Below are 13,361 nucleotides of genomic sequence, written 5' to 3'. Positions count from 1 at the left end.
TAGAATTTGTTAAAGATATTGGACCAGCACTGAAACGAAGATGTGATATGCCCACCAACATTCTCAAAAGATAGCATATATCATAATCCTTGCTGTACAACAGCAACAGTAGTTGATAGCCCCGGTAGGGTTACCACTCCTGGCTTCTGATTGGTCGGTTTCTGTGATGACGTCACTTCCGGTTTCTGTTTGGTCACGTGACCTCTGATGACGCAGGGCATTGTGGGTCATGCGCGCGCATCAAAGTTGGTGGCTTTTCCGTTTCCGGTGGCGCGCGCATCCAAGATGGCGGCATTTCCGTTTCCGGGAGGCGTGCGCACCTCCAAGAGTGCGGCACGTCCGTTTCCGAGGGGCCATGTCCCCATCCAAGATGGCGGGTCAAGCGGAGGGAGGCGGAGGCGGCGGCGGCGGCGGAGGGGAAGGGAGAGGGAGGTGGCGGCGGCGGCGGGGGAAGGGAGGGAGGCAGCGGCGGAGGAGGAGGAAGGAGGAGGAGGAGGAGGAGGTGGGATCTTTGTTTTGGTTCATCCACGTCGGCACTCGTGTATGTTAACATGCGTACTGTCATTCGTGTCTCCATGCAAACGTGATGTACTTCATGTCTCCATGCAAACGTGATGTACTTCATGTCTCCATGCAAACGTGATGTCATGCGTGTCTTCAAACACACGTTTATCCATATGATTATATTTATAAGGATAGACAGAGATCGATAGACATACGTGGTGTTTGACTCGTGTCTCCATGCAAACATGACGCCACTCGTGTACACAACCATACATACAAACATACATAGAGACGTGGTGTCGTGTGCCTCCAATAGGACTGGGGGGAGGGTGTGGGTTCTTTTGGATTGTTGTTGTTTGTGTTGGCAAAGCAAGCAGGGTAGGTGTCGATTAGTCTGAACTCCTATTGGAGTTAAGATCAATCAAGACACAAAGAGTCAGTTCAATTTAACCCTGTTTAATGATGACACCTTACACACTTCAACTTAGATACAGGGCAAACAATGCGAAACAATGCGAAAAAGTCGATGACAACCTTCGTTATCGTCATCACACAGGCATCCTGCTCAATGTTGCAATGAGTGCTGCTGTTGCTGCTGCTTCTGTTGGTGAGGGTGTTGCTGCTGCGGCTGCTACTGCCACTCTGTATAGTGCTGAGATGAGTTGTGGTGCTGCTGCTGCTGGTGAGGATGTTGTTGCTGCTGCGGCTGCTTCTGCTGCGTGGAGTGCATCTAAGAGTTCTGTTAGTGAGGGTGTTGCTACTGGTGCTTCAGTTGCTGTGGAGGTGGTGGCTGCCACTGCTGGTGCCACTGGTTTTGGTGTGTGTGCTGTTGATGAGGGTGCTGTGGTGGCTGCCACTGGTTTTGGTGTGGGTGCTGCTGCATCTGAGGTGTCCCTCGGTGATGGTGACGGTATTGGTTGTGGAGACGGTGGTGGTGGTGGTGACTGTGCTGAGGTTACTCCTTTTGCTACGGCGACGAGTGCTGCTGTTGCTGCTTCTACTGCTGCGGGTGTGGCGGCTGTGGCTGTGGCCGCCCAGGATAGTGCTGAGGCGATTTTTTCTGTTGATGCTGCTTCTCGGGGTGTCCCCTTCGATGCCCTCACACCTGCCGCACATTGCGCCATCTGTAGTGCATTGATGAATACTTTTAGAGAGGGTGTTGTTGCTGCGTCTGCATCTGCATCTTCCTTTGTGGTACCGTCTATTATTGGGTAACGTTCGAGTAATAAATAACTGAAACTGGTTTATAGGTTTTTCTATATAAGTAGTAGAAAGACATGCGTGAGTGAGTGAGTTTGGATTAATGGCGCTTTGAACAGTAGTTAAGTTATATCATGGTGTGACATTATAATGTGGGAGGGGGACACCAGAAATGGGGTTCACACATTGTACCTGTGTCAGCAATCGAACCCGGATCCGCGGCGTGACGAGCGGATGCTTTAACCACTAGGCTACCCGTTTGCCCCATAACTTGAGTGAAAGCACACACACGCTGATTCGAGATTCGAAATTCAGATGCTCGAAATTACATTTTCGATGTCAGTGATGAAATAATAATGACACGAAAATAAGTGATTTCTCAAATGAACAGATTTAATACAATACCATTCAACCTATAATGCTTCCGCCATGACCACACGTCATCTCGGCTCTCCATCCAGCATGTAGCTGCTTCCTCAACTGGCCGCGAAGTCCTTGTTGGGCAGCATGGCACACGATGTTGTGATTCTCCTGAGGATCATGCAGATGGTCGTACAGCTCCACTCCATGAAGCTGGTCCCACTGAGGCATGTAGTCGGGTTTGCTGAGGAACGTCACCCATTCAGTGTAGTGATACCTGTCCGTGGTGATCGTGTAGCCAATGGCTGGCTTGTGGTTATACCCTCGTGGGTACTGCGAGAAGGCTGCGGTCTTCCACGAGGGCAGATCTGGTGCTGCAGCAGAGGAACTAGACTCGTTCCTTCTGTGCAGGCGTGAGTTGAGGACGAGTCTACTTGACACGTAGATAGTTTTGGAAGACCTGCTGCTTCTACTAGAGTTGGGAACAGGTCAACAAATTCTGTCAGCTTTGTTGTGCTCATCCCATAGTCCGTCATCCCTGGGTCGTGGATCATAAGAGGCGAGTGGACGGCGATGTCAAAATTGGTGTGTTTGCACCATTCACCGTGTTCTCCCAACTGCCAGTCATGATCGCCGAAAAATGACACTATCGTGTTGTCAGCTAGACCTTCAGTGCATCTAGAACCTTCCCGAGTTCAAAGTCCATGAAGCTAACAGCGTTGTAGTAGGCTCTGCGTAGTTGTTAACTACCTGGTCAGGCAAGGTCGTGTTTGGGTTGCCGGATGCATTCAGTTGGGCTATGTCAGTGTAGTGCCTCAGTTCATTATATGATGCCCAAGCAATATGAGGCATGCCGTCAGGAGCTTGTGGGTTGGGTGGAAGATGGATGGAGTCTTCTGGGTAATAATCAAGAAAGCGAGCTGGGAATTGGAACAGCAAATGGGGCTTGTGGAACCCAACTGCTAGGAAGAAATTCTCGCCATTGTTTGCCTTTTGAGTGATGTCCTTAATGACTTGCACTGCGTGGTCGGCTATCATGATGTCCTGCAGGACATGCTGGCTGTCCAAAAGATTATCCGGTACTGCTTTCCAACTTGACCCGTCTCTAAGGTAATTATTTGCTTGATGGGCATCAAAATATTTCTCAGACCACGAGGAAGGATCATTTCCTCCTGAAGCCTTGCCCGGGTGGAATATTTTACCAACTCTAATGCTGTGGTAGCCGTGGTTCTTGAAGAACTGGGAATGGTCGTGAAGTTGCCGGCAGCGTGTCTAAAGTAGGTGTCAAGGTCATACACGTTGGTGGTGTCAGGACGGCGCCTAGTCAGCAGGGAGGTGCGGCTCGGGGAGCATAGAACCTGCTGGGCATATGCCCTCTTGAAGACCATGCTTTTACTGGCGAGGCCTGCTAGATTCGGGGCGTGAATTAGTGGATGGACTGGAGATGGAAAGTAGGGGCTATTGTACATGGGCAGCTCTGGACGCAGGTCATCGGCGCACAGATGAAGCAGACGACATATATTCCAAGCTCCATGTTTGCGTCTTTTCTGTCGTTGGACGCTTTAATTGTGTGACAATTTAAGATTACAACCCGTGTTTCAGTCAAACAAGACCATCTTAAAATCCTTGTCAAGATATAGGATTGTCTTGTGCCGAACACAAAAGTAGGACACGTGTCTGGATACGTACGAACTGATAACGTCTTCAGTGTTCCTGCAACATGTAGGTGGTACAAATGAACTCAGTTATAAGGTCAGTGAAGTTAGTTATTAAGTTAGGAGACTATTCAGAATATGTTTGATTCCTCAGATATTATCTTATTTGACTTACTTTGATGAGCTCAAACTAAAATATATTATTGTTTTGCAATGTTAATTGACTGATTGTTTTATATAGTTCGTTGATATGATCCCAACCAAGAAGTCATTTGAGTGAGTGAGTTTGGTTTAACGCCGCTTTTAACAGTATTCCAGTCATATCGCGGCGTGTCAGCTTAATGTGGGAGGAAAGCCTGAAGTGATGCAGGTCTTAGACGTTTACCACTTCGGTGAAACCCACGAGCACGGGTATGGTGCTGACAAACCTAGAAGAGAGAGAGAGTGAGAGCGAGAAGGGAGATATAAAAGGGTAGAAAGAGTGGAGAGCGTGAAAGAGCGCAAGAGAGAGCGAGATAAGTGAGATGGAGGGTGGAGAGGGAGAGAGAGCGAGAGGAGGAGAGAGAGAGAAATAGAGAGAAAGAGAGGGCGACAGAGGGGAGATAGAGAGTGGAGAGAGAGAAGGGAGAGAGACAGATGCTGTTACTGAAGGGAACTAAGTCATTTGAGAGAGAAAGAGAGAGAGAAGGGAGAGAGAGAGAGCGTGTGAAAGCGAGAAGAGAGCGATTTAATGGGAGAGAGTGGAGAGAGCGAGAGGAAAGAGAGCGGGAAAGAGAGAAAAGGGACATATAGAGGGTGGAGAGCGAGAGAGAGCGAGAGGAGAGAGAGAAAGAGAGAAGGAAGATAGAGAATGCAAATAGCGCGAGAGAGTGAGAGGAGAGAGAGCGAGGGAGAGAAGGGAGTTAGAGAATGGGGAGAGCGAGAGAGTGAGAGCGATAGAGAGAGAGTGAGTGAGTGAGTGAGTTAAAATTTTAAGTCACATTGGCAATATTTCAGCCATATCGTGACTAGCAATAGTTAATCATAATACATATATTGAAATTTATATAAAAACCTGCCAACGAAGGACAGTAAAATAACTAGACATATCACAGAAATATATTTTAAAACTAGTATGGAATCATAAAATTGATAGCACTAAATATAACATCACGGTATAAAAACAGGCTGTAGATCACCAGCAACTGAAGGTAGATCACCATACTAGGTACCATGGGGACTTACAGTACTTCAGCTTCCTGCATGGAACCCAGCAGGATTTACATCATCCCTTCAGGTGTTGGCGATGATTAACATACTTAGCCATATTAAAATAACATATATTCTACGATTAAAAACAATGGAAAGAACAAATCTACTTTGAATGACGTGGTCTTACATACCCTCTCCAGGGGACAATCATTTTACAATACTTCAACCCCCTTCGAGGATACAGCCACTAACAATCTCAGTTATTGCATTTATCCTGCCAATCATAAAAAATATATTATATACACAACATATTAATCAAAATTTATGGTACAATTCAATTTCTTTTAAAAAACCAATAACTAAATGAGAACTGATATTAAAAAGATCCTTAATAGATGAAACATTGAAATAAGTATCCCTTGTGATGGCAAAATCAATACAGTCAAGCAGGACATGCTTGACTGTGATTCTTTCATCACAAGGGATACAAAACGGAGGATCTTCACCTTGTAACAAATACTCATGTGTATATCTGGAATGGCCAATACGACATCGTCGAATAATGACCTCTTCAAATCTGGACTGACAACCCAAGTAGGTGTAACCGATATTTGGTTTAATTTCATGTAAGTTATTGATACCTACTTGGGTGTCCCACTTCTTTTGCATTAGATCACGGATGTAAGATCTAATCACGGGTTTATAATCAGTGTACGGGATCAGAAGTGGTGTCACAGATTTGTTGAGTGCTGCTTTTGCAGCAGCATCGGCCATTGTGTTACCAATAATTCCAACGTGGCTAGGTAACCAACAAAAGACGATGTCGTACTGGCCAGTCGCAAGATCGTTATGTAATTCTATAATTTCACGTAAAAGTGGATGTTCAGATGAAATATTTTTAATGGCCTGAAGACAGGAAAGGGAATCAGAAAATATGATGAACTGCTTATGTTTAGACTGAGTATTAATATATTTGAGTGCTGTTAAGATTGCCTGTGATTCTGCTGTAAAAATTGAACTGTCATTCGGTAATCTGGATGATATTGTTCTGGATCCAATAACAGTGGCGCTAGCAACCGCTTCACCGTCCTTGGATCCATCAGTAAATATGGACTTGGAAGTGTTGTAAGTGCTTCTTAATTGATTATATTCTTGCTGATACATTAGTAGGTTAGTGTCTGATTTCTTTAGTTTAGTTAAGGAAAGATCTACTTCTGGCTTTACAAGTTGCCACGGAGGAGACGACAGTATTTGAGTGGGAGAGATGATATTGAGGTCAATTTTTGCAGCAGTTATTTCAGGTTTTATTCTTATTCCAAGGGGTGGATTGAGGGATTGTTTCTGTTGATACAGATCCTCATACAGAGGATGGAAAACACAGTCATATGCTGGATTAGATTGATTGGAAAATAGTTTTGTGACGTATTGTAATGATAGTTTTATACGACGGTGTTTGAGAGATGGCTCATCAGCCTCCACGTACAGACTATTAATGGGTGATGTTCTGAATGCACCAAGGCAAAGCCGCAGTGCTTGATGATGTATTGTATCTAATAATTTTAAATTACTTTTACAGGCTCCACCATAGACGATGGAGCCATAATCCAGTTTGGAGCGGATAAGGGCTCTGTAGAGTTGGAGTAGGGTTTTCTGATCCCCTCCCCACTTTGAATTTGAAACGACTTTCAGAAGGTCAAGGGCCTTCAGGCATTTATTTTTCAAATATTTTATGTGTGGTAAAAAGGTCAGATGGTGGTCAAAAATAATGCCCAAGAACTTAGCTTCTTTTACAACGTTAATAGGAGTGCTATCCAAAACTAGTTCTGGGTCTTTATGTGATTTGTATTTTCTACAAAAATGTATACAATTCGTTTTTGATTTTTAAAATTTAAAACCATTTTCTAATGACCATTTATGGATTTTATTTAGACATAACTGTAATTGCCTTTCAATAGTATGCATATTTTTACCACGACATGAAATGTTAAAATCATCCACGAATAGAGATCCATCAATGGAATCATTTAAAACCTTAGATAAGCTGTTTATTTTAATACTGAACAATGTGACAGACAAAATACTGCCTTGTGGGACACCCTGATCCTGATTGTAATGATCAGACAGGGTGGAACCCACACGAACTTGAAATTGCCTGTCTGATAAAAATTTGGAGATAAATTGAGGCAAACGACCTCGCAACCCAAAATCATGTAAATCTTTTAAAATACCATGTTTCCATGTAGTGTCATATGCTTTTTCTAAATCGAAAAAGATAGACACTGCATGTTGTTTGTTTATGATGGCATTTTTAACAAAAGTTTCCAAACGAACTAAATGATCGATGGTACTTCTGTTTTTACGGAAACCACATTGTATATGTGTTAGTAGATTATTGGTTTCCAGGTACCAAACTAAGCGATTATTGATCATACGTTCCATAGTTTTGCAAACGCAGCTTGTCAATGAAATTGGTCGATAATTTGAAGGATCAGTATGATCACGACCAGGTTTAGGTATTGGAACAATAATAGCTTCACGCCACGAAGAAGGAAATTCACCTGAAGTCCAGATATCATCAAATATTGTTAAAAGGGTTTCTAGACATGATGGTGGTAAATGTTTGAGGAGTTGATAAGGTATATTATCCGATCCTGAAGCAGTATCATGAGCTTGCCCAAGAGCAGTATGGAGCTCATGCATGGAGAAGATTTCATTATAATCTTCCCCATTATCTGATTTGAAATTGATAGATTTCTTTTCTTGCTGCACTTGGTAGTATTGGAATTTAGGGACATAATTCGACGAGGAAGAATGTTTAGACAGAGTTTCGCCAAGTTTATTGGCAATATCTGAAGTATCTGTCAACAAGTCATCCCCATTTTTAAGATGGTGGATGCTAGTTTTCGAACCCTTACCTTTAATTCTTTTAATCATGTTCCATACCTTAGACAATGGAGTACGTGAATTTATTTTAGAGACATATTGTTGCCAAGATTGGCGTTTGTTTTGTTTAAATATGCGCCTGGCTTTAGCATTCATAATCTTGAATTTATTTAGATTATGCACCATTGGATGGCGGCGGAAATAATGCTCGGCCTTTTTCCTGGCCTTCCTAGCTTGTTTGCAAGCATCATTAAACCATGGTTTTCGTATGTGAGGAACCGCAGAGGACTTTGGAATACATTCATCAGCAATTTTTGTTAATTCATCAGAAAAACATTTGAGAGGATCAGGAACACCAATAAAAAGATTAGGTTTAAGTTTGTTTGTACAGAGAGTTTCATAGAAGGCCCAGTTAGCTCTATTAAAGTTCCATCTTGATGATGGAGGAACATCAGAAGGGGTCACAGGCTTTAAAATAGTAGGGAAATGGTCACTTCCACAGAGGTCATTGTGGACTGACCATTCAAATTCATTCAGTATTTCTGAATCTGCAATTGACAAATCCAGAGAAGAGTAAGTACCTGTTCCAGGATGTAGATAAGTGTTTGAACCATCATTATATATGCACAAATCGTTGTAAGAAATGAAATCTTCTATGGTCTTTCCTTTGTTACTTGTATGCGCACTGCCCCAAAGCGGGTTATGTCCATTGAAATCGCCAACAATAATACACGGCTTCGGGAGCTGGTCATACAGGGCCTGAAGGTCAGTCTGCGTCAGAGAAGACGATGGAGGGATGTAAACAGAGCAAAGGGTAAGAACAATGTGCATTGTTATACGGACAGCGACAGCTTGAAGTGGGGTATCAAGAGTTACAGGGCTGTGAATAACACCCTGCCTCACCAAGACAGAAGAACCTCCAGTTGCTTTTGCACCCGGAGGTGAATAGAAATGAAACGAATTATACTGTCTGATATCCATTTGATCCGTGGTTTTCAAGTAAGTCTCTTGGAGGCAAAATGCTGATGGTTTATGATCTTGTATTAATAATTGCAAATCATTAAAATTATTTCTTAGTCCTCTGCAATTCCACTGGATGATATTTGGAGAGCCACTCATGGTGGCTCAACTGGTGATCTGGAACGTGAGGGAGGACCACTCCCAGGTATGGAGTTGGAAGGAGTGACCTCCATCTCCAGAGGTTCAAACGAATTGTGAACCTCAACAGGGTTAGACGTATGAGAAGGCACCCCCAAGTGTTGGAGGGCCCTGGCTCTTTTCTTTAGCTGTTTTTTTTCCTTGTTTGTCAGGTGGGCAGTGCCCTCAACATTCTCAATTTGTTTCAGGGCATCAGGAGTGTCTGGTGCAGATGGTAGAACATCAGTTTGAGTCTCAGATGTTGATGTTCCTGGAAGAGCGATAATAGGATCAGGGATGATCTGTTGATCAGTAACCCACGAGATCGATGTCTGACACTGAACAGATGTTTTGGTTGGTGAGGGAGAGGAAGCTGCAGCTGAATAAGATTTAGCCAAAGGAGTTTGCGATGGAAGAGGTATTAACTTTTTAGCTTCATGATAAGAAATATTGTTGTTGCATTTGATTTTCAGGATTTTGGTTTCATATTCAAACTTTGGACAGAATTTGGAAGATGCCATATGCCCTCCGCTGCAGTTAACACAATTTATGGTGTTTGTGCATTCGGAGCTGTCATGAGCTCCACCACAACGGAAGCATGCTGCATTGTTACGACAATACTTGGCACCATGTCCAAATTGCTGGCATTTGAAACAACGGAGTGGGTTAGGTACATAGACCTCCACTCCGATGTTGAAGTATCCGGCTTTAATGGAAGTGGGAAGGACTGATAGAGAAAAGGTGAAAAGGTAAGTATTCGTTTGTGTGATTGTTCCATCTTGCTTTTTCCTCGTAAAACGTTTAACATCAGTTACTCCTTGGCTTTTCAGCTCAATAGCAATTTCCTCTTCGCTCATGTCAGCCAGACAACGAGCGCGGTCCCTGATGATGCCTTTTTTGGAATTCAGAGTCTTGTGCACTGAGACAACAACCTCAGTGTTAACAAACTGTTGTAAGGACAACAGATTAACAGATTGTTGTCTCCGTGCACATTCAACTAACAGCGAACCTGAACGAAGGCGTGTGACATTTTGAACTTCTCCGCATGCACCTTTGATACCAAGGGAGATAGCAAAAGGATTGAGTCGCAATGGATTACCGTCTGCAGAAGCAATGACGATGAACCTTGGCCAAGAATCTTCAGAAATATCAGGAGATATGTTTAATTCTTCATCAGAATGAGTAGAATCTACATGTCTACGTTTGTTGTTTTTGGCTGAACCAGATTGATTGTTGTGAGACATGGTAAAAGGAATAGTATTCAGCACCCCTGTTCCCCACCCACCATCGAGTGACAACAAGGACGGTGTTCCAGTGGAAGCCAGCCTGCAACACCAGGGCTACAGGGGTGTTATACTCCAGCAAATATAAACTTGAATAGCTATGAGAACTAAAAGAATAAGTGCCAGGCTGGTTCGGCCCATGACACCTCTCTCAAGAAGCACAGAATTCAGAGGTCCATATCACCAGATTGGCCCATGAGCCACCGCCTTCTGGCATAGGACTCTAGGCAAAATACAGATATACATAAATAGGGTATCATATAACGTGATTTCAAACTGTTTGATATAATATTTCGACTTCCAATTAATCCAAGCACAGGGCATGGCATGACCAGCCGATTGATAGAATCGGGCCAATTCTACCACCCGTCTAGGCGAAGTGAGGGTCGAAGTGGTGTGTTGGGCAAAAGGAACACCGGTTCCTGGCTCCAGTGCCCTCAACCACCAGAATCCCGTCCTCCGCCGACACAGGGGCGCAACCCACGGCAAACAGGTTGCCCAATTTGGTCGCCTTTTACGACCAGCAAAGGGGTGCTGTGGAAATATTCTACCCCGGTTCCACACGGGGGAAGAGCTATTAGCGTTACCCAGCACTCACCACGAGGAGGTTGCTCTTCACGAGTGCCCGATAGAGAGAGAAGGGGAGATAGAGTGGCGAGAGTGAGAGAGTGGAGAGAGCGAGAGAGAGTGAGTGTGTGTGTGGAGAGAGAGAAAAGGGAGATAGAGGGTGGAGAGCGAGAGAGGGTGAGAGGTGAGAGAGAGAGAGAAAGAGAGAGAAGGGAGATAGATAATTGAAATAGCCAGTGTGAGTGAGAGGAGAGAAAGCGAGAGAGAGAAGGGAGTTAGAGAATGGGGAGAGCGAGAGAGGGCGATAGAGAGAGAAGGGGAGATAGAGTGGGGAGAGCGAGAAAGAGAGAAGGAGAGAGCGAGAAAGAGAGAAGGAGATGGGGAGATAGAGAGAGAGAACTAACACGACGATGGACCGTTGGGCCTCCCAAGGCCAACATTCACCATTCAATTTGGCAATAACATTAACAACAATAGCCATGTGTATATGTGTATGAAAGTGAGATATAACGTTCAGTGCTCCAGATCACAGGACCAACTGTGTCCTCGGGAGGAGAGAAAGTAAGTCTGAACGAGGGATGGAGACAGAGCAGACAAAGGAGAGATGCACGTACTAGAAACAACGGTGGATAGCCTATGTGCATATGTTGTTTGCACAAAGCATGATTAAGTGAGCTTGGGAAAGTCCGTCGGTCTTTGTTCGATATAATAATTGTTGGAATTTATTTTAATATCATTCGTAATTGTGTAGTATATATACCCTTGATATTTGGACACATACTTATCTAATGCATGAATTTCAAAATTTTAAAATGTATCAACCATGTTTCTTTGAACAAGAACATTCGCATAATTAAAACCCTTGTTAAGTTAGAAGGAAGTCCGTAGTTTCAATACCTATTTCAATTAAAAGAAATGCATTGGAAATACGATGTGATAAAATATTTATTGGGGTCTCAACTTTGAATTAATGATTCGAAATGTCTGAAATTCGGTCATAGTATTCATGACAATGTGCATACGACTTGTGCATAGGACAATAAACGATGATCATATGTTTCAAAGGTGTAGTTTAGGATGAATTTCACGCCCAAAGTAAGTTTTATCAGAAGCATACATAAATGTCATCGCATGCTTTTTCAATTGTATTTGCGGTTATTTCAATGTGTTCAATGGCTTTTGGTCCTGTGTCAGGCATACCATCTGCATAGCACATCGACCATGTGCTGATTATCCTCACTATAATTTTTAAAGAGCACTTATAGCAAAGCGTATCGGAAAATAAGCTTCAAGACGGTTAATTTTCTAAATTTCGACTAGTCAGTAGATTCGTACATTTCAAGTTGAAAGAAATAAAATAATATCTGCATTTTTACCAAACGGTGCACTGTAAAGGTGTCTTCATAGAGTTTGGTTACATTTCGTTGCCATGATATCAAACACCTATGTGGTTTGAGTTTTGCGTCTTTTCTTAATAGGGGCGGTCGGGTAGCTTAGTGGTACAGGTTCTACTACACTAAATCAGAACTGGTTGTGACAGTGCGGTTTTCGTAGGGAGCCTTCAGTACAGATCAAGAGACATATGCAGGCTGTGATTGGATGTTATTGTGTAAGATTTTTATGTCTTTTAAATGCACATCCATCCAGTAATTAAAACTGCCCATATTTTTCAATATTTGGTGCTGACTTTTTGAACAAGATGACTTGTGCTTTATGTGAGCACAGATATTTTCAAGCAGGTGATATTTGGTGCGGAACTGGGGTTGGTGTGTTCAGCTTCCTGTACTCGGAAAAGGTGTTTTTATTGCAGCTTTAAGGCCAGACTGTGCACATATGTAAACGTAATGGCTGTTGAATGCCTAGTTATTTTTTAAAAAAGCTATAACGTTACTATAGAAGTCTATGGGAAAACATTTGGTTGTGTGTAACCTAAAACCGTTCGCTCGTCACGCCGAAGACCCGGGTTCGATTCCCGACATGGGTACAATGTGTGAAGCCCATTTCTGGTGTCCCCCGCCGTGATATTGCTGGAATATTGCTAAAAGCGGCGTAAAACCGTACTCACTCACTTTTCTTAATATCTTTGAACGAAATCGTACAACATCTTACAATTATTTGCCTCTGTTATGTTACCATGGTAACCTTTTCGGTTGAGTCTCGATATATATTGTACCTAAATACCACATGTGAACGAAATCTCTAAGGTTTCCATGCCATGAACTAACGATAAGGAGACAGGTGCGTGTTCCCAGACATTTGTACAATTTTGTTCATGTCAAAGTCTGAATTCTTTCAGCCAATCTTAAGATGACCTCAATGTCTGGAAAGCCGATGTCTTTCTTACTGGCATCGACTGCCATTCAGGCTTAGAGGAATGTGTCTCTTTTGGTGTCAGATATCCCTCCGATGCGTTCACCCAACATTGACGTCCTTGCTCGGAGATGTAGGCTGTGAAAGCTGGACCGTGTTTAGGGTCAAAGGATGTATTTGATATTTTTTCAAACATGGACATAACACACATACCAACTGATAAGAATTGGCTGCAATGTTCAAGGCCAAGAAGATAATAATTTTCCGTTGT

General features: G+C 43.2%; 2 protein-coding genes across 2 annotated transcripts; one reads left to right on the top strand and one right to left on the bottom strand.

The window, feature by feature from the left end:
* The first annotated feature begins 285 nt into the window (after positions 1-285).
* On the top strand, positions 286-1,719 carry LOC125374508 (antifreeze protein Maxi-like). The gene is made up of 2 exons (XM_048385406.1): positions 286-502; positions 1,061-1,719. The coding sequence occupies exons 1-2, from the start codon at positions 286-288 to the stop codon at positions 1,717-1,719; spliced, it is 876 nt and encodes a 291-aa protein (XP_048241363.1).
* Positions 1,720-8,908: 7,189 nt separating this feature from the next.
* On the bottom strand, positions 8,909-10,174 carry LOC124119567. The gene has a single exon (XM_046482115.2). The coding sequence runs from the start codon at positions 10,172-10,174 to the stop codon at positions 8,909-8,911; it is 1,266 nt and encodes a 421-aa protein (XP_046338071.2).
* Between the last annotated feature and the right edge of the window lie 3,187 nt (positions 10,175-13,361).

The sequence above is a fragment of the Haliotis rufescens genome, unplaced genomic scaffold (assembly GCF_023055435.1).
Source record: "Haliotis rufescens isolate VD_foot unplaced genomic scaffold, xgHalRufe1.0.p SCAF_58, whole genome shotgun sequence".
In the NCBI taxonomy this organism is placed as follows: Eukaryota; Metazoa; Mollusca; class Gastropoda; order Lepetellida; family Haliotidae; genus Haliotis; species Haliotis rufescens.
This window is presented reverse-complemented; position numbering and strand designations above follow the sequence as displayed.